The 22507-nt window shown below is 43.7% G+C and overlaps 1 protein-coding gene across 2 annotated transcripts in view; it reads right to left on the bottom strand.

Moving 5' to 3' along the window:
* Positions 1 to 2448: 2448 nt before the first annotated feature.
* Positions 2449 to 22507, bottom strand: part of URB2 (URB2 ribosome biogenesis homolog) — a 34075-nt gene continuing 14016 nt past the window's right edge. For both annotated transcript variants that reach the window (XM_019031710.4, XM_055380210.2), the window contains exons 5-10: positions 18845 to 19005; positions 16572 to 16682; positions 14755 to 14997; positions 11178 to 11265; positions 8115 to 8254; positions 2449 to 3404 (exon numbers count right to left, since the gene is read on the bottom strand). In XM_019031710.4, the coding sequence (XP_018887255.2) occupies positions 3207 to 3404; positions 8115 to 8254; positions 11178 to 11265; positions 14755 to 14997; positions 16572 to 16682; positions 18845 to 19005 (941 nt within the window). In that variant the 3' untranslated portion in view covers positions 2449 to 3206. The remainder of the gene's footprint in view (positions 3405 to 8114; positions 8255 to 11177; positions 11266 to 14754; positions 14998 to 16571; positions 16683 to 18844; positions 19006 to 22507) is intronic.

Genomic DNA, 22507 nt, shown 5'->3' with positions numbered 1-22507 from the left:
ACCTCCCCCAAATCCCTTCAAGTACACACCCCCTCTTTGCTGTCTTTTTTTCTGGAGACTTCACATCACTCCTTAACACTGGGCAGTTTCCACAGCTACTGTAGGAGGCTGAGTCCGGAAAGCTGCAGAAGACAGGCTGTGAAGGCGACCCACCCACTGTGGTCCACAAGCAGCGGTCAAGGGCAAGGTCGAGAACGGGGTTGTGTGTTGTCTGTGCCATTGGGGGCCCCCTGATGTACTACTGTCCAGGACCGCCCAAGGCAACATCCCAGGCAAAGTCACCCTGCTGAGCCTTCTCTCGCCCAACTCCCCTTACACCCACCCCTCCCTTCAGGTGTCCGCTCTCAGCCAAAACCAGGCTGCCACATGGATTCAGTGCAGGCATTAAGGATCAGCACCCCAGGCCCTTCCAGGGGCGCCTCTCACCACCCAGGCAGGTCTCAGTTCAAATATCACCTCTTTCTCCAACCACTGAACTTGTCTGCTTTGCTGCCAACCCCGCGATCACCCCCTGGCCTATTTGTTTCCTGGCTCATTGTCAATGTCCTCTACTAGAAAGCTCCCTGAGGACCAGGGCCATGTCTCCGTGTCTGGTACAGACAGGTGATTCATGCACATCTGTCAGGTGATGGGGGTCTGGAGCCACAGCAGGTCTGGTGGGGACAGTCTCTCTGAAGCCCAGCATTTTGCCGTTCCCCAAGCTGAGTCCCCCACTCTGCCATGTGGAGAGCTGGCTGGGCCAACTCTCTTTGCTTGTGAGGTCTATTCTAACAGGATAAAAATGAACAACAGAGCCTCCATATTTGCCAGCCAGAAACATGTTTCTTCTACCCTATGAATCAGCAAAATGGAGTTAAAACAAATTCTTTGCTGAGGAGCGTTTAGAGTTCAAATAGAAATGACTGTGAGGAACCTGTGACTGCTTCCCCAGAAATGGGAACACAGCAGAGAGCCCTTCAGAGCTGTGCAGGGAGGAGGTGGAGTCCCAGCCTTCTCTTCTTCCTTCCCTTCCTTCAAGGCTGACTACCTGGCAGCCGCTGCCAACTCCCTTCGAAAGGCCCTGCAGTGCCACCACCAGGACGCCTGATGAACTGCTCCACGTTCGTCAGCTCACCCAGCATTCCCAAGGCAGGGGGAAAGGATGGTCCCCTCACCTCTGGCCTTCAGAACTTTCAGCACAGGAAAAACTAGCCATGGCTCCATGAAGGCCTCGGAGACAGTGAGCTTCCGGTCTGGGCACTTGAACCAGAGGCAAACCTAAGACCGTGTTTTAGCTCCCGCTTGTTTACAGCTCGTGTCCTTGAAAGGTCGCCCGCTCACACCAACACCCATCTCCAATTGTGAACAAGAAATGGCGCCACCAGACTCTCTTCGAGGCTCCTGCAGGGAGTTTACTACAGAAACAAAATTCTGTCAACACAAAGCATTAAGCGAAAGGATGCCAGACCAGCCGAAGACATTTCTGGTGGCCAGAGCTTCGAAAGGCCCTCTGCACACACAGTCTAGATGAGGAAGGGAACAGATGACATGCGCAGTGCGTAAGGCAGGACTGTCCCCCAGCCCCCACAAGATAGCACAGGAAATAAAATCAAATGTGGGGGGTAAAACAAGGGCCATTTCTCTTAGGTATCAAAGACATTCATTTTATATTGTCTGCTCCAATCACATCTGCTTGAAAATATAGTGTTAAAAAAAAAGCCTTTGCTTAAGGATGATCCTTCAAATAACTTTAAAAGTCTGCATTTTGAACTAATTAAAAAGGGAATTCCAACATGATTCCCACAAAGATAGTGAATAAGAAAAATAGTAAATATCCCAATTGAGAAATGTGCTATTACAGAAGATAATTATATAAACATAATTTACATAAGAAATAAAAATGGTAAATGTGAAAAATGTATAATCTCTTAGTAATGAAAGAAATTCAAAACAGAGTAACATCTCTCTCCTATCAAGGAAGCACAAAGAAACAAAAATCAATAATATTAAAGTTGACTCACTAGTAGGAAAATAAGTTAGTACATATTCTAGGGGGCAATTTGGCAATATTTATATAAATCCTTTAAAAATGATGTGGTTTTCTGACAAATAATACAACTCATGAGAATTCATCTTCTGAAAATAATTCAGCTGCAAGCACCATCTATAAATGGGAATTTGGAAAGATAACTATGTCTAACCATGGGGTACTTATTAAATAAAACAACAATATCTACTCAATGGACTACTATGCAGCCAAAAAAAAATGTATGTCGAATGTTTTCACTGACCCAGAGTTACTTAAATATTACACATGAAAAAAGGTAACTTTAAAAAAATGCATTTATGATCCAATTTAGCTACTATATATATTTATATGCACACCTATATACATACACATAGTAAAGGGACTAAAACAAGATACTCCAAGGTGACAACAGACGTTATCTGGGTAACTGAGACTATGAATGAGTTTTTAAAATTATCCTTTTATTTTTCTTTTCTGAGGTTGCTATAATAAAAATATATTGCTCAGGTAATAAGAAAAAACAATTAGGATTATTTCTTAAACTGAATAGGAAAAAACATTCCTAAATGAACTTCACAGAGCTAACACAGGAGGAGCAGGCAGGAGCCCTGGCACCCGTGCTAAACGTCACCCACCTGCCTGAGGTGCCCACTATCGCCACCCAGAGCAGACACCTCAGGCCACAGACTCTAACTTTCCCTGACTTCTTCAGAAAGCATACTTAGAGGGAAGGCAGAAAAAGTGACATTTCAAGAACACTTCCCATGTTACTTGAAGAACTTGAAAGGCAAATATATTTAAACAGGGCTGAATTATATGCCCATGTACCCAAAGTAAAAAGCCAAGTTTTATGTAGTTTCTAGTGCAGACGAGGGAACACCAAACCACTGAGCCAAGACGAGAACCAAACACGGAAAGGTCCCAAGAGTCAGCAATTTTTCTATTGAATTAATCTCATGCCAGGGTCAATTTTCAGGATTCTATTGCAATACTTACTGCATAAAACTATGTATTAAAAAACAGTAAGGAAAACACGATGTAAAATACATCAAAATATACTACATAAACCCCAAAGGATTTTCTATGTATACCAATACTACGAATTAGAACATCTTAAGTCTTTCATTCTCCAGCTCTTTCAGACCATGCAGCCAAAGCCTCTGGACAGTGTCCCTGGCGGCACTTCTGTCCCATGGCCTTAGGCCGTATATCTTTTCTCTCCTTCATGTTTGGCCTTGTGGTACTTGAGATAGTCATTATAGAGCTCCTTAAAGATGTCTCTCATTCCAGGCTGCAGCGAGGCCCGCAGGAACTGGACGTCAGGCTCGATGCAGAGGTCCAGGATGAGGTAAATGCCCTCCTGCAGCAGACTTTTCACAGCTGGATATAAGGTCACCTGAGGAAAAAGGCAAACCTCTGTGAGAACAATTGGGGGCAGAGATCAAGCCGCACTACCTGCCGACAATGCCTTGGCAAGCACTAACAAGTAATTTCAAACTGATCTCCAAATTGAGAAAAAAATCGACATTCACTTTTAAAATATAATTTTATTACTAAGTCAAACATTTAAATACTCATATTTTTAGTTTGTATTTTGGGGAAATAGAAGCTAACTCAAGCAAACACAAACCTAGAATAAAACTCCATGAAAGCACAAGGCTGGCTTTGCTGTTCAGTAAATGATGCTTACATGTTTACCAGGGGCATTTTAAAAAACTGGAGTCTTTAAATTTAAAAACCTTATAAGAAGATAAGCTGCCTGCCCATTGTGTCAAATTCTTCTACACCGTCAATCACCTTGGAAGCTATGCCAACCCTGTGGGACAATGACAACTACGTTCACCATAACACTATGACCCCCATCTCACCCCAGAGCAAGGCAGCAGGCAGGCTCTGAAACTACCAAAACAGACCACTGATAAGCCTACACTAGTAATTAGATCACATCATATCACCCAAGAGCAGAAGTGATTTCATGATTGCCATTTAATAGATTCCTTTTTTATTTATGTCAAGAACAGCACAATATGCACTTAATTCCTAACAGCCCTGGAATGGTTGAACTGGTCCTCATCCCTAAAGATGCACTTCTCCCCTGAAGTTCAGGGTTAACTAAAATCTGGAGCACAGGAGTGCGGGTGGCAGCCAGCTCCAACCTGGCTGTATCTGATGCTCCACCCAAACTTCCAGAGAAGAGACGCAGACTAATATCAAACCAACCTAAAAGGCTGGGGGAGCAGGTTCTCTTCACACTTACCACATCCATTCAGGTTTCAACTAAATGTGGGCTGAACAGAGTTTGAAACCCTAGTAACTGAAACTAAAAAGCAGTAGTAATGAACAGTTCTGGGAACAGATGGTGGTGATGGCTGCACAATATAAGAATGTATGTACTACTACTGAAGCGCACACATAAAACAGTTTAGCTGGTAAAAGTCACCTTATACGAAATGTATTTTGCCATTACTTTTAAAAAGTAGAAAAAAACCAAAGCAGTGGTAGAGCATCAGCAGACAGGCCTGGAATTTGGCTGATCATTTATTGCTACCCTGATAACCTGAAAGAGTTAATGTGTCTCTGCAAACGCAGTTTCTAATGAGGACATATTTTATTAACCAGAAGAACTGATTCACGACAGCAACCACTGGGAAGTACATTCCTAAAGAGGCAATTTGTTTCTGTCTCTAAGATGATGCTACTCTTCAAAGTTATGATCCTTTTCATGTAATAGTTCAGAAATTTCTGACAAGTGATCATCTTAAATTTTACCATTTTATAGATGATAGCAACACTCAAGGACCGAAGGTAGAATGGTGTGTCTGTGAATTTTACAGCAAGGTAATTGGGAGGGAAAGAAAAAAACAGAACAAAACAAAAAACAGACAAAAACACAAAGTCCTTGATCATACTGGCAGGGTGAGGGCTTTGTAAGTGGACTACTTATTCATACTTGTTCATTCATTTAATTATCACTTACTAAATAAATAATTCCACTTCCAAAGGCAAAAAATGAGGTTCAGTGACCTCCCCAAAGTCACACAGCTATTAACTAGCAGCGCTGAGACTTGAACCTAGGCAGTCTGAGCCCAGAGCCCATGCTCTGAACTATTTACACAGTTTCTCAGTAGTGAAAATGCAGCTAGACAGCCTCTAGCAAAGAGCTCTGGGGGTAGTAAGAAGGCCAGTAGGTTTTAGACAACACAACCACTTTAAATCTTTAGGTTTCAGATAACTTATTTATAAAACAAGAAAAGAGTCAATTTCTACAACACTAAGATCACTGGCCAACAAATGAAAACATCACTAAGTAGCTTTTAAAACCTTAGATAAGATGAGCAGCACAAACTACTTATTCTAAGCTATCACCATACAGATGGTTCCTGACTTAAGACGGTTCAACTTAACACTTTTCGACTTAACATTTTTTGAATTAACAACAGATTTATCCAGATATAACTGCATCATTAAAGTCAAGGAGCATCTGGACTTAACGATGGTTCAACTTACGATTTTTTCACTTTTACAATGGGTTTATCAAGTACTGAATGCATTTCAACTAATGATATTTTGAATATACTATGGCTTTACTGGGACACAGCCCCCTCCTAAGTCCAGGAGCATCTGTAGAGGGACATTGTAAATTGGTCTACAGGTAAAAAAGGAGATGAAAGTAACCATAATTTCCCTGCATGTTTCCATGGGGACTCATTACTGCTTGGAGGAAAGAAGACAAGTGGGCCTCTGGAGCTGCCCCTTCTCCTAACTGACACATCTCACCAGGTCGTCTTCCCTTACTACTGACAGGTCCCACCAGCAATACTCAACTCTGCAGAAGTACAAGGAAAATGCAAAGGAGATCTATTTAGCATTAGATCTGGTATTTAATTAAACTTAAACACGCGGGTCTAGAAAGATTTATGGCTCTCTCAGTAGAAGCCGCTAATGCATATGGAATATTTTCTTCCTTACTGAATTTAAAAACAAAATGAAAGATAGAACATGTACTGTGGTGCCAGTGGATTCTGGGAGGCTATGGCCCTAGCTAATTCCCAAAGCCTTTGGCTTTCAAGATTAAAAATAAAATATAACTAATGAGCATAAATTAGACATGAATAATGAGGCCAGGAAGCCAGAGACTTTTCATAAAGTAAATTTCAGAATAATAATTAGTGACTGAAGGGTTCAAATTACTGCTTCTCTTCTTGGCTCTTAGTGAAGTGATATTACTATGTCTCATTTTATTATTCAGTAAGACAGAAAATAATGCCAGCTTTTCTTTCATCAAAAGCTTACATGTTAATGACTGGTATGCTTGGGAAATATTAAGATTCCATAAAAAGGCCAAATAACTGCAATGAAACCAAACTACAAGCCCACATCTTGGTCAAAGGACAACGTGAAGGGGTGTTCTCAAGATCCGCAACACTTACCAGGTGTGGGCTCCACACCCGGTAAGGTGTGTGCACTCACATGGCCAGGCTGCCCCCATGTCCCCACCCACAGGACAGGCATCGCCACCTGCCGAGGTGAGCAAGGCCAGCGAGGTAGAAATTATTTAGTAGTTCTAGATGTATCTAAAACAGGAGCAGGGATGAAAAGTGATGCAGCTCCAGGTTTTCTAAGGAAGCCCATTCAACCCAGCCTCCCTGGACAAATGCTGACACCTCTACCCTAACAAGCTTACTTGTGATTTTACTATTGTTCTTAACAAGATTTACAAAGGGGAAATGGGTATTTTACAGAGAGATTGAACACAATATAAATGTATATCTATACATACAGAAGAAGACAGTCAAAAGAATACACCGCACTTTGCTCAAGCCTATGACAGTCAATTTAAACCAAGATTTATACAGCGTAGATTTACAAAGTTCTGTAGTGAACTTACTATGGGTCACACAGGATCCTATGGAATTTTGAAAATAGCATAATGACATTCCAAAGTAAGATAACTGTTGAATGGCTGGGCGCGGTGGCTTACACCTGTAATCCTGGCACTTTGGGAGGCCAAGGCGGGTGGATTACCTGAGGTCAGGAGTTTGAGACCAGCCTGGCCAACATGGCAAGACCCTGTCTCTACTAAAAATACAAAAATTAGCTGGGCGTGGTGGTGGGCACCTATAATCCTAGCTACTCAGGGGGCTGAGGCAGAAGAATCACTTGAACCCACGGGGCAGAGGTTGCAGTGAGCTGAGATCACACCACTTCACTCCGGCCTGGGAGAAAGAGCAAAACTCCATCTCAAAAAAAAAAAAGATAACTGTTGAATAATGAATTATCCAGAACACTGAATCAAAAAGTCAGATTAATTTGGACAAACATGTTTTTTCTTAATCTGTCTCTCTGAACAACTACCTGTATCTCCACCTTGTCATCTACTTTGAGTGTCTGAGAGCAGCTGAGTCACATGAGTGACACACCGCCAGAGTAAAGATACATGAACTCTTGCAGCTGAGGGGATCCCAGAACCCTGAGGTCTAGGACTCCTCTTTCTAGTCTCCATTAAGCCTGGTCCTATGAGAGCTCCTGCTCTTGGACCTGAGTAACATTTCCTCTCCTTTTATATTACTCAAGAAACTAACCAAATAGACCCCAAAGTTTGTGCTGGAGCAAGACAGATAATCGAGCATTTTCTGTGTACAAGGCACCACTGAGCCCTCTGTATGTCATTTCATTTGGTCCTTACAATAACCCTGTAGGAATGCTGCTAAACACCTTGAAATAGACAGGACTCCAGAGAATGGGGAGGCTGAGGAGAAAGGAAGGCCTGAGGCCAGGAGTTTGAGACCAGCCTGCACAACATAGGGAGACCCCATCTCTACAAAAATTTAAAAATTAGCTGGGTGGAGTAGTACATGCCTGTAGTCCTAGCTACTTGGGAGGCTGAGGCGGGAGGATCATTTGAGCCCAGGAGTTCGAGGCTGTAGTGTGCTATCATCGCACTAATGCACTCCAGCCTGAGTGAGAGAGCAAAACCCTGTCTAAAACTTGCACACAGCAACAGAGAACTGTCAGATCCACAACACCGCTTGCCATTTTGGTTGAGAAACCCTGCTTAAGGACCATAAACACAGTACTTGGTGAAAGACATTGAACCCAATTTTACCTTCTGTACCTCCAACACATACTGGGCCACCATAAATGGGGAAAACACAGCGAACTCCTCAGCTCGTGCGGCGATGTGGCTGTACATCCTTTCAACCAGGCGTGCACACTTTAGGACTGTAGGCAGGTCATCTATGCTTCCTACAGACAGCAAAGTGTTTCCCAACCAATTAGTTCAAAAACAGCACATTTTAACTCTTCTATGTTAGACTTTTAATATGGGTGAAAATTATCTCAAGTGTTACATGTTTTCCCAGACTCTTTAATTGGCTTATTTTCCAGACAGAATAAGGGAGAACAGATATGTCCAAACAGTTATCTACACAACAAAGGGAAGGACACTTTAAAAACTCAAGAGTGCTCGGGTGTTTTTAAGAGTCTAACCAGAAAAGTAATCAAGATTTTTAGGATGAAATCCAGGATTACTAAAAAAAAAAAAAAAAAAACCAAAAAAAACACCAAGATGGAGTTCTATAATAAAGGCAAATGGAAAACAAATTGAAAATTATCTTAAGAGAAGAAAATCATCTACCGACAACATATGATTTAAAAAATGAGATACCCTAAACTATGTCTTTGCCTCCTTACATTTCAGAAATTGTTTGTGTATGTGCCTTTTATAGGTGGACAGACATAGGACTCAATTATCATTAGCAGACATTCTACTGTCTTCTTAGATTTACTTCTGATTCCTAGTTCTTTTCCTACCATATGGTGTCAGGACCGCCCAGGGCCTCTTAACAAACTCCTCCCAAGAATCCTAATTGCATGAGTGTCCCCACAGCGTGAGTTACAGCTCATGGGGAAGTTCCAGCACACACCAGAGCACCTTCCCTGCTGTCATTCAGCACAATGGTAGGCACATTTTTATAAAACTCCAGAAAACACAAACAAATCCATAAGGACAAAAAGCAGATGGGTGACTGGGGCTGGGACCAGAGTGGAGAAAACACTGCAAAGAAACAAGAGGAATCTTTTAAGGATGATGGAAAATATTCTATATTTTGATTGTGGGGACGGCTTCATATATACATAAAACCCATTAAATTGCATACTTTAAACAGAAGCAATTTGTTATGCATACATTGTATATAACTCAATAAATTTGATTTTTAGAAGGCATACCTTTTTTGAAGACCGTGAATAAGCACACAGACATCTTTTATAGATGTAATTTTTCTAGATCAATGTAATTGTATGAAATTATGTCAACTGTTAACATTCATGTAGCATTTCAACAGACAATATACTTTAGTGATATGCTTTAATATCTAACATTGACTGCTTCTTCTCTTTTCAGACTGTTCACCATATACATGCTATTTACAACATGAATACATAGCACTTGTTATTTCGGCCACCAATTTAATGCATGCTCATTAGAAAGAGCATATTAGATACCAATAGAAGAGATAATAAAATAGTTAAAACTCTACTCAGTTAAGCCACGAATATGTCTGAGAACCAGGTCTTAGCAGGTAAGATGACGAAGCCACCTTCACATGAACACAGCACAGAGTCCCAGAAGTGTGATGTGCTCCTGTGCTTCCTCAAATACATGACAAAGGACATGCCTGTGGCAGTGTGACCAGGCTGTGCTCCACCACTGCTGAGCAAGGCCCCGGCCTTCCGTCCAGGCAGACATGACTACAAGAACAGAGATTCCTCCTTGCTGAGCTCAGACATGATGGGAGAGGCCTTGACACAGAACTGTAGGCAGCCACCACCAACTCGCTGAGGCTGGCATGGGAGGGGAAACTTGTTTACTAAGGCTGCTCCTAAATCGATTCACAATATTAAGCTGACATGCTCTGCACCAGATACAGGAAGAAGCGAAATATCTAACTGTGCCACTGACTGATCCCAAAACCGGGCAGAGGAATTGAAGCCTAGTCTTAACAATGCTCTTTTCCTTTTCTCAAAAGATGTCTGGTTAAAAGGCTATTGCTTAGGTCTACAAAACTGAACCACAATGGTGGGAGAGAAGCTGAGCACCACTCCTGTATTTCCAGTCGGCCCAGAACTATGGTCACAGGCTCTTCTCTGACACCCCGAGTTGAGTTATGGTCCCAGAGCCTCTGAGCTGACACCCTGACCTACCGCTTAGCACATCAGACAGTACAGGGCTGGTACATGCTATGCAATTTCAAAATACTGCAAAATAAAATCGAAATTCATGCAGTTTTGTTTTTTTTATTTTTTTTTGGAGACAGAGTCTTGCTCTATCGCCCAGGCTGGAGTGCAATGGCACGATCTCAGCTCACTGCAACCTCCGCCTCCTGGGTTCAAGCAGTTCTCCTGCCTCAGCCTCCCAAGTAGCTCGGATTACAGGAGTCCACCATCACGCCCAGCTAATTTTTGTATTTTTAGTAGAGACAGGGTTTCACCATGTTGGCCAGGCTGGGCTTGAACGCCTGACCTCAGGTAATCCACCCACCTCAGCCTCCCAAAGTGCTGGGATTACAGCCATGAGCCACTGCGCCCGGCCAGCAATTTTTAAAATAATAAAAGTCTCCCTCAAATAAGAAATTCAACAAGAATCAACTTCAAAGCTGAAAAATGAATTGTACACATAATATATGCTATTGCCATATGGCAGTTAGTGTTTCCCTAGTAAACAAACACACCCTTGCCAAGGTGAGGCTGGAACAGTGAGCGGCAGGACCTTATCCCTTTTATAAAATGAGATTGCTCTATACCTGCCTGTTCCTTTTCATCTCCCTATTGAACTATAAGCTCCTTAAGGGCAGGAATGGGGTTGTAAGTCATTTTTATATCCCCTTTACATGATATACATGCTCAGTAAACATTTCCTAAATCTGACAGTTTTTTCCCAGAAAAGGAACTATTTCAATAAGGAGATGCCTGATTCATCCACTGTTTTGGATAAGATAAAATGTGACCGTTTGAAATTTTAAAAAATATATATTTTGAGTATTCATTTGATATCATTTCTCTTATTTAAACACAAGTGAGTAGTTTTATTTTCAGTAACATATGTGGCCAGCAGCCACACCTCATGATGAATACATTTGAAACTGTATCTGATGTTACTCCAAATTACCTTTGTCCTTCTGCCGCCCTTCCCGCATAACTGAAAACACCAATCTATTGAAAGAGTTCAAGAAAGAAGGGATGGCTTTCAGCATTACCTGTAATGACAGATAACAGAATGTAAAAGTACATATGTGATTATTTAAGTTTTTCTACTTTAAAGGAGCTCATACTTATTTCTTTCTTAGCCTTGTCTATCGGGACACTCAAACCAGTTGTGTGTGCCCAGGGGTAGCCACATCCTTTCGCCTGGACATGCTGCTGTCACTGCTCACCCATCTTGTATTAGACTCTTCGACCCTTGTTTTAACTATCTAGGGTAGAGAACCCATACTGCGTAACTTCAGGAGGTCTATGGGGCAATCCTGGTTTGGAATTTGCTGAGTCTGTACCTTTCACTCTAAGCTGGTGCTAATCCATTCTGGAAATGGGTAGAAACAAACAATAACAGGAACAGTACTAATTAATATATTCAAGTATCATTGGTACCAAAAAAAAAAAGATTATGTTGAAGCAAATGCACTTAAAATGGGGACCAAAACCTCTCAATTAATAGTGGTGAAAAGGTCTGCTTGAAAACTTCATCTCGAAAAATGAGATTTCAGCCGGGCGCAGCAGCTCCCACCTATAATCCCAGCACTTTGGGAGGCCTAGGCAGGCGGATCATCTGAGGTCAGGAGTTGGAGACCAGCCTGGCCAACAGGGTGAAACCCTGTTTCTACTAAAAATACAAAAATTAGCCAAGCATGGCGCCGGATGCCTGTAATTCCAGCTACTCAGGAGGCCAAGGCACAAAAATTGCTTGAACCCAGGAGACAGAGATTACAGTGAGCCAAGATCGCACCACTGCACTCCAGCCTGAGTGACAGAGCGAGACTCCGTCTCAAAAAAAAAAAAGAAAATGAGATTTTGATGACAAAACATGCCTCTTTTATAGTCAATCACCTTTAGGTCTGAATCACAACCACACACTGTCCAGCAGAGCACCACCAGCCACATGTGACTACTTACATTTAAATTAATTAGAATTAAATAAAAGTAAATATTCAGTTCCTAGTCATACTGGCCACATTTCAAGCGGTCAAGACAGCTGTGGCCAGTGGTTACCATGCTGGACGATGGAGACACAGCACACACCCACCACTGCTGACCACTGCTGGACAGTGCTGCATCATGTGTGAGAGTGAACAGAGAGTAAGTCAAGTGTCGGGATTATTCTCTTTGGCATAATCTGTCCAACAAAATTTTTGATAGCATAATACCACATTCTTCATGTCAAATTACTGACTTTTTGCAGCATATTCAGAAAGAAGTCGTTTTTGCAAAAGTATTCCAGCATTTCATCCAGTTCCCCAAGGACCCTCTCTTAATCCTTTGCTATCATACTGATGAAAAGCACACAAATCCTTTTGAAACTATCTGGGTTCACACTCTGGCTCCTTATGATCTTGAACAAATCATCTAGCTTTTCTTTGTATGTGTGCACCTCAGTTTCCTCATCTGCAAAATGAGGATGATAGGTTGTCATGAGGATTGAACAAGCTAAGCCATGTAAAGTGCTTGGAACAGCACTAGCTGCTGATCATTCTGCTGGGTATGCTGGCTGTGCTGACTTCTTACTATACCCTTTAGATGCACCTAAGAGGATTCTGGCTGCGTGTTTACATCAATGTGGGCCTACCATGCACACTGTTGATGCTGTGATCATCCATCAGATTCCCTACACAACCCCAACAGATGAGAGTGAGCTATGATTAATTCACATCATTCTTTACTGTAATACCATGTCATTATCCTTGTCAATTTTCCCCATTCGTTAAATGATCTAATTCCACTAAATGGTCATTTGCTAATGGTTTTGCAGAAGAATCAAGCTGCTTTCTAGTATTACTTTCATCAACTTCATGAAATCCTGCACCTGTAATTTCAGTTTGTAATTTATGTGCATTGCATTTATATTGTACAGTTACATACAAATCTAACATCAGCAGAGAGATTTTAAAACAAAGATGCTGACAAGATAAATAGGGTCAAAGGCAATTGTTAACAGGGGAAGGCTTTAGAGTTAGAACCAATGTCATGAGTGTTTAGCTTACCAGAGAATATTTTTCTGAAAAACTGCATTGCTGGCAGGTCTCTATCCTTAGGACATCAAAACACTTAAAAATATCTGAATGTGCATGAATATATGACACACAGCCATGCACTACAAAACAATACTCTGGTCAAAGGCATACTGTATAAACAACAGTGGTCCTATAAGATTATAAGATTGTATTTTTAATGGAACTTTTCTCTGTTTAAATGCACAAATACTTACCATTGTGTTACAACCGTCTACAGGATTCATTAGTCACGTGCTGTACAGGTTTGTAGGTTTCTAGCCCAGAAGCAACAGGCTATACCCCATAGCCTAGGTGTGCAGTACTCTGTACCATCTGGGTTTGTGAAAGTATTATACGATCTATGGTGTTTGCACAACAAAAATGCCTAACGACACATTTCTCAGAACAAGTCTCTGTCATTAAGCGATGCATTAACTGTCGTATCTATGAGTTCCTACATACCTAGTCAGCCACACATACAGTGGTGGCACCATGAAAAGAACACTGGTCAAAGATAACAAGTCTTGAGTCTAAGGTTTAGACTCAGCTAAGTGACACTGGTCAAATTATTTGGTGGCACTGAGCCTCAGTTTATTCATCAATAAAATGGGATTACTGCCTCCTTCACAGGCTTGCTATAGCGGTGGAACATGTCAAATGTTCAATAAATGTTAACTGAACTGTAATTTTTTCTGTGAGACATGTATCCCTAGTTTCAGTTTAACTTAAAAAGGAGCATACTATAAAACTGGAACTCAGGATGCTTCATTCCCTATATCCATTTGAATTATAAGCCCAGCAAGAGATCTATGCAAGTGAGTGGCTTATTTAAAGACGTGGTGAGCAAAAACAGAGTAATTTTTAATGAGCTTCCTTAAATAGTATAGATTGTATATGCCTTATCCTAAAGCTTTGGGACCAGAAATGTTTCAGATTTCAGATTTCGGAATATTTGCATATATACAATGAGATATCTTGGAGATGGGACCCATCTAAATATAATTTAAAAGTTCATTTATGTTTCACTTTATATAGTTTATACACATAGCTGAAGGTAACTTTATGCAATAATTTTAAATAATTTTTTGCATGACACAAAGTTTTGACTGTGTTTTGACTGCGACCAGTCACATGAGGTCAGGAGTGGGATTTTCCACTGGTAGCATGATGTCAGCACTCTAAAAGTTTCGAGCTTTGGAGCATTTTGGATTAGAAGTGTTCAACCTGTAGTATACAAACACTGTTCATAGCACCAGATCCAATGAAGAAAAACTCGCTCGCAAACCCAGTGTGAAGGTCGAGCATTTTTATGCTTGAGAAACCACCTGGCTCTGAAATTTACTAGAACAGAAAGTTTGCCTAGCAAATCGTTATTTGTATTATTATCCTGCAACAGTAAAGTTTTGCTGCCACTTTTCTATAGACTTCAAGTACCCTGCTTGCAGAGGAAAAGCTGCCTGCCGCTCTCACCCTCCTTCTCACCTTAGGGTGACACTGCAGGATTGAGAAGAGCACGTTGTGCAGCCTCGGGAAGACGCTTCCATACTCCAGCGGCTTCAGATGGTCCAAAGGGACAGTGAGAAGGATGCTGAAGGCCAGGCTGACGTGGTGGGGGTTGCCGATGGCCTCCTCCCCCTGCCGCAGCAGCGCAGCCAGGACGTCTAAGACAGGCCCGACCACCGTGAGGGACACAGGCTGCTCCTGACAAGCTTCTCGGTTTAAGAGCTAAAGGGCAAAATAAGATAGAGGAAAAATGAAAGTAATTCCCCAAGGAAATAACACAAACACTGCAGCACTGAGTGACTGAGGTAGAAATGTCTGTGCTCCAAAATGAATTGATGTGGTCCGTGGGCCGTTAAATACTATTTGCTAAACTTCTTACAGATCAGCTCTAGTGAAAGATATTCAATTCATGATCTAGAATATAAAGAGAACAGACCCAAGAGGAAGGACAGCTCAAAGTCTTACCTAAGTAACCTGGGACAGCTCACCTGTGACCCTCCTTCTCAGATACACAGCAGCCCTGGTGAGGCCTTTTGGGTCCTGTCTCTCACAATGCTCACTGTTCTGCTGGGTATTCTGGCTGTGCAGACCCCTGCTACACCCTTTGGGTGGACATAAGTGGATTCTAGCCCGGTGTTCTTATCAGTGAGGGCCTACCACACGCATCATCAACACTGTCCCCGCCCGTCAGCATGGGTCGCCTCCCTATACAGCCCACGTGCCTCTCCTGATGCTCACCACACATGCTCGGTGACGATGACCCCTGCCATCCACCAACACGGATGCTCAGGAAAATGACAAAGCAGCCAAATTGGAAACAAGAGAGAATATTAAGTCTGTTTTTTAGACCCTTTTGCCCCAGGAACATGCTAACCCAGGGCAATTGTCTCAGGTAGCAACAGCTAGAATTAGGGCAGAGGATGATGGTAAAATAGATACTGCTCGTTCGCACCTAAGTGTAAGAACACCCAGGTCAGGGATTTTAGAAGGCAGGAGGCAGTCCCAATCTGAACCAGACTGTTCTAGTGAAACAAACAGCCTAGCAACAACTGGACACAAATTTTAACATTTGAGTATGACTGTAACAAAATAAACTCCTATCTGCAACATTACTATCCCATCCTATAAAGCATTTTATTCTCACTGTATCATAGGCCTTAAACACACACACACACACACACACACACACACACAAACTCCTACAAATAAACGAGTGCATTAAACTAACCACAACATTTTGTGGGGACAAAGAAAGCCCCAGAATTCCTTCTTTTATCATCTGATTAAATAGGCATCTACAAGCTGGCTGCAGTGGCATGCACCTATAATCCTGGTGACTTGGGAGGCTAAGGCAGAAGGATCACTTGAGGCCAGGAGTTTGAGGCTGCAGAACACTACGTTTGCAACTGCAAATAGCCACTTCACCTTAGCCTGGACCACACAGTGAGACTCCATTTCTAAAAAAATAATAAAACATAAAATTTTAAAAATTAAGCAGGCCTCCACGATAGCCTCCCTTTATCACTACATCCCTCTTCTTACTGCCTGTCTGATGCTTCCCAGTGCTACTAAATGTCCCTTGATAGCACCTCCCTTCCACTGCTCCAACCGTTGATACCAATGTGTTCAGGCAGGACACACAAGCTCGGCATCCTGCTCACCGCCGCCCTTTGGAAGTAGCCCACACACACGTTCTGCATAAAGCTACAGGGCAGCAGACCCCAAAAGGCTGACTTCTGTCTTCACAGGAAGAGGGAGGGGAGGAGCTGGAGGACACATCTCCAGAGGGTACTCACTGTTAAAGCTGTGACTATCTGGGGACACGCACGCCACAACAGACTTGCTTTCTCTCCACTGAGTGGGCAGTTCAGTAGCAGCCTCAGCAGCGTAACAGCTGACACAACAGCCTGGGGCAAAAGAGAAAAAACTTAGCAGCAGAGATAGCGTGTTCTCCCTTAAGAACTCCACCTGGGGAAGAAGCCTGCTCTCTGGGGCTGTGGCGTTGGAGTGGATTGAGAGCCCTGGTGTCAGGGGAGGTGGACAAGGCCTGCTTGGGGTTAAGTCCTGGGAGGGACACCCTTCACATCAGCATGCAGACAGGAAGGAAGTGAAGAAGATGAGCAGAGCTGGGGCAAAGTCAGGGTCTTTCAGCAGCATTTCACTAAATCAAGCACGTAAATGGGCCAGGACAGTGAACTGCAAAAGGGTCACACACTGTGACCTAATTACGGAGAGCCCGTGTTGTCAAGGCTCTGTCCACGCAGAGGACACTGGCTGTTACTTCACTGAGCAACGATGCACGCTTACAGATAGGAGGGGCTGGAGGAAAATGTGAAAACAATCGGATTAGGTGCTGTGGTCACGGGTGCTACATGCTGACATGACGGCAATATGGCCCAATCGGGTCACATGTTCCAACATATATGGTGGGAGAGGTCTTACGCAAAGAGTGAGCAGAATTTAACTTTTTTTTTTTTTGAGACCGAGTCTCGCTCTGTCACCCAGGCTTGGAGTGCAATGGCATGATCTCTGCTCACTGCAACCTCCACCTCCTGGGCTCAAGCGATTCTCCTGCCTCAGCCTCCCAGGTGGCTGGGATTACAGCCACCCACCACCAGGCCCAGCTAATTTTTGTATTTTTAGCAGGGACGGCGTTTCACTATGTTGGCCAGGTGGTTTCGAACTCCTGACCTCATATAATCCACCCACCTTGGCCTCCCAAAGTGCTGGGATTACAGGCATGAGCCACCGCACCCGGCCAGAATTTAACTTTTATACATATCAGTATTGTGAATATGTAATACTTAGTATTTTACATAATAAGACCACACATTTGTAATTTGAAAAACTTCCCCTTTGAAAAATAAGGTTTTAAACCATGAGACGTGGGCAGAGCCCTACCTTTACGGGGTGCCTATATGAACAAACAGACCCAGTGCCAGGCATTTCACATTGTCAGTGAGTTTCTATTTCAGCCTCACACCGTCCCTTTCTCCCCGAATGCTGTGCAGCCCGCCCCACAACCCTAGCCAAAGTCCTGGCTTCTGCCTTTCACTCTCTTCCCTTCCCTGCTCCCTCTGACTAGGCACACCCTAAAGCCCCATCTCCACTCCCACTCTCCTGCCCACCTACAGGCTATCTCCCCACCAGGGCCTGCCCCCCGGCACCACTTCTCCCTGTCCATCTTCTCACTCTTGCACATCCCCTGCTCCTGGCAGCCCAACACGCTGCCTGCACGGTGCACGCCTCCCTTCCCCTCACCTCTGCTCCCCAATCAAGTCCCCTGCATTCTTCAGTGCACGGCTGGAGTTTCACTTCCTCCGGGAAGTCTCCTGACCAACTGGTCCAAAGAGAAATTTGGGTTTGTTTCCTCTCCTGCCCAAATCAGTACCCAATACCAGTGTGCTGTGTATGACCAGGAGTCAATAAGCCATTCATGAGGCAGAATATGCCTAGACCAGAGACCTTGGCTGGACTCTCCACCCCACCAACCATTGGCTCTGTGGCCTGTGGCCTTCTTCCTTGCGTAAGAGACGTCTGACCAGTCCAGTGCCCATAGGCATTCAGAGAAACAAATCCCAGCATGTGAGCTCTGTGCAAAGGCACTCAGCAAATGCAACACCATGCAGGCTGTATTAGCGACTTCTGTCAGAACTGAAGGGGGTAGGCTAACCTAGGTGCTTCTCAAATGCTGGCATGAGGGCAGTATGGCCCAGTCAGGCCACATGTTTCAAGAATTATGGTGTGAGAGGTCTTCAGCAAAGAATGAGCAGAATTTAACTTTTTTATGTATCAGTTTTGTGAATGTGTAACACTTAGTATTTAACGTAATAAGACAACACATTTGTTATTTGAAAAACTTCCCGTTTGAAAACTAAGGCCTCCCTATGCCGCAGCCTGGGCTGTCCCACAGGCCAGGGCTCCCTCTCACAGCCTCCCCCTTTGCCTAGAGTCTCTACCAGTTAGAACTTGTTTAGTTTTAAGGGTGACACCACATCTCAAATCAGTTTTCCCATTTGAGCCGACGTGGTTCCTGAGCCTGCCACACAAGGAGGGAGAAGCCACCCACCTGCACATCTGCTTTCCACATGTTACTGACATCCAGTCCCTGGAGAATACACTGCATCACCAGCCTCAAGTCCTCTGTCGTCCCAACCTCTAACATTTGGGTGAACAAGGCTCCCAAATGAGGCTCAATATCCTGAGTGACCTGAACAGGAATTTCAGGATCTGTGTGGGAAAGAAACCAAAACCGTTAAGATGTGACAGACAGGTGAAATAAACTACCAAATAGTCATAGGATGAAACTGCGCACAGCTGTGGCCGCCATCAAAAATCACCAAGTTAGGGGCATGGTGATACAAGCACTGGTGGAAAAAGCAGTTACACGTATTTACTGTGATGCCATGCTCTCACACGCACAGCTACGCCTGCGCACTGTGTGTACACACACAAACACAGAAGACGACAGCCATGCTTAGGAGGTAAACCTGAACCACAGAAGACAGTGATTATTGCTTTGTGCCGTTGACCCTTGAACAATGTTTGAACTGCATGGATCCACTTATACATGGGTTTTCTTCTGCCTCTGGCACCCCTGAGACAGCAAGACCAACCCCTCCTCTTCCTCCTCCTCAACCTACTCAGTGTGAAGATGAAGAGGATGAAGACCTTGATGATAATCTACTTCACTTAATGAATGGCAAATACATTTTCCCTTCCTTGTTATTTTCTTAATAACATCTTCTTTTCTCTAGCTTACTTGATTGTAAGAATATAATACATAAACACATACACAAAATACGTGGTAATCGACTGTTTATGTTCAGTAAGACTTTGGTCAACAGTAGGCTATCAGTAGTTTAGTTTCTAGAGAGTCAAAAGTAATACAAGATTTTTTTAACAGAATTGTATCAGAAGGATATACACGGAATTTTTTACTCTGCTGGGGGATGGTGCCTTAACCCCTATGCTGTTCAAGGGTCAACTGTATTTTATTTCTCTATTTTCTTTGTGTTTCTTTATAAAATCAGTAGGGCTGCAAGAGTAGGTGGTATTTTAAACAGATGGGAAAGTCAGAAAGACTAAGAGAGCTCCACTTTTCAGGCCTGGATGACTGTCAGGAAGTCACCCAGCTGTTTCCCATCATTCCCAGTGTCCTTGGGCCCACGGTTTCACAATAACGCCCAAAGCCAGGGCACTCAAGGCCCTTTATCGTCTGGCCCCAGGTCATCTTTCCAGCCAGCGCTTCAGCCCCATCTGCCTATTCCACATTGCCAGCATACCTTCCTGCTTTCCTGTCTTTGCTTACTATTTACAGCACTGGGGGGAAAGGGGACTTTTGAGAGGTAAAGACCTAGGTCCAAGTCTCCCACAAGCTGTAAAACCCTGGACCCATGATCTCTCTGAACCTCAACTCCCTCATCAGTGAAGTGGGCATAACAGCACCAACTCCTGTGGCTGGCAAATAAAAAAAGGCCACAGAGCTCACAACATAGTGCCCTCACATGAAAGGCTCCCATTTCCACCTGCCCTAGCTACCCTTCAAGGGCCACTCACACGTGGCCTGTATGTGGCCTCTCCACCGAGTCCCATCGCTCTGGTTCGCTTTATGGCGTCTCCCCCACCTTTACCCTGTGATTTGTGCGAATGTCTGTTTACTTAATTACATAGGCCAAAATCAACACCTCACTCATCTCCAGAGCAGGATACAGCCTCAAACATACAAGCATTTTAAGTGTTTTTTTTTAATGTTTCTGGAGACAGGGTCTCACTCCATCACCCAGGCTGGAGTGCAGTGGCACAATCATGGATCACTGCAGCCTCGACCTCTTGGGCTCAAGGGGTCCTCTCGCCTCAGCCTCGGAGTAGTTGGGACCACAGGTGCATGCTACCCACACTGGCTTTTTGTAGAGATGGGGTTTTGCTTTTTCACCCAGGTTGGTCTCAAACTCCTGGCCTCAAGTGATCTCTTGGCTCAGCCTCCCTAAGTGCAGGATTACAGATGCCAGCCACCACTCCCAGCCAAGAAGCATTTTTAGAAGTGTTGATTTCTGTAATTGAATTCAGGTCCTCTGTTCTGCTGTCAGAAGGCATTCTTTACAAAAGCCCACCTCTGAGCCATCCTTAAGGACACAGGGAGAACTCCATGGCTGGGGCACCTGCACGGCACCTCTTCACACTCCCTCTCCCTGCCCAAAGCCTTGGGCCACTCCTCACTCGGCATTTCTTCCAGAGCACTCACAACTCTGGCACTTCCCTGGACAGTATCTAACAGCTCAGGTGGAAGAGGCCTGGACACAGCAACACCCCAGGCCCATGAGCTGAGGGCACAGTGTGGCAGGCTGGCCTTGCCCAACCCTGACCACACTGTGACCGAGGTGCTCTGTCCCTGGGGAAATAAGGTACCAGAAGTCCAGGGACATACAGTTAGGACTTAAAGACTGCCTCAACTTGGCCAGGCACGGTGGCTTATGCCTGTAATCCCAGCACTTTGGGAGGCCGAGGCAGGCAGACCACTTAATGTCAGGAGTTCGAGACCAGCCTGGCCAACACGGTAAAACCCCATCTCTACTAAAAATACAACAATTAGCCGGGCATGGTGGTGCATGCCTGTAATCCCAGCTACTCAGGAGGCCGAGGCATGGGAATCGCTCAAAGCCGGGAGGTGGAGGTTGCAGTGAGCCGAAACTGCACCACTGTACTCCAGCCTAGGTGACAGAATGAGACTCTGTCTCAAAAAAAAAAAAAAAAAAAAAAGAGATTGCCTCAACTCAGCAGGGTTGAAGAGGAAAAGGAGGACACAATATTCTGTTTAACTAAGGGGCACAGGGCAGAGCTTCAGACCACCAGCTGCCATTTCTTGGGCCAGTCACTTAGAACACTGTAATTAAGCTTAATAAGAGACTCGATTTTAGCCCCCATTAAGAAGGTGAACACCATTCGCTAAAAGAGACCCCGACACAATAAGACAGAACAATGTAATATCAAAGCCTTTCAGTTAATCCACAATCCAGCCAGAGACAGGTTACTGAAAGGGAGACAACAGCAGCGTGATTTGGCCCATGGCACTTCAGTTCTGGCACTGGCACAGGCAGACCAGATGGCTTTACTTTCTGCGAGAACCCATTTAACCCTCAACTACCGAAAGGCACGCCCACGGCCCCACCCGTCACAGCTTCTCCACCCAGAAACACAGAGGTTAAGGTGTGCTTAACACAGACGTTAACGTGACATTAACGAGGGTCAGATTTGGCTGACTTCCAGACCTCACCTCAAAAGACTGACCTGACCCCAGCCCTTTCATTACCACCAAAACAAAAAAGAAAAGACCCCCCACAATTGTGATGTGTGCCATCTTGAAACAGAAGAAATCTCTTCCATTAACTGTTTGTTTGGGAGGAGTAAAAGTGTGTTTTATTTGTATACCCTAATAAAGGTAACAAATCTTAATCATCCTTCACTATAGAGGAAAACCTCAACAAACTCTAAATGGGCCTCCAAAAACATTATAATCTATCCCCTGCTTATGGCATATTTAATTAAATCATAGAAAAGTATTTTGATTTATTCTTATTAAAATGCAACATTAAAGTGTACAAAATAAGAAAATAGCAACAATCACAACATGTTAATGCAATAATACAATGCATGTTAATACATGCATGTTAATACAATAATTATTTTAATTTTTGGATGCGTTTCTAGCCTTTGTCTGCACGCATGTATATCT

Source organism: Gorilla gorilla, chromosome 1 (assembly GCF_029281585.2).
Source record: "Gorilla gorilla gorilla isolate KB3781 chromosome 1, NHGRI_mGorGor1-v2.1_pri, whole genome shotgun sequence".
NCBI classification, from domain to species: domain Eukaryota; kingdom Metazoa; phylum Chordata; class Mammalia; order Primates; family Hominidae; genus Gorilla; species Gorilla gorilla.
The sequence above is the reverse complement of the archived record's forward strand: the minus strand, read 5'-3'. Positions and strand labels throughout refer to the sequence as shown.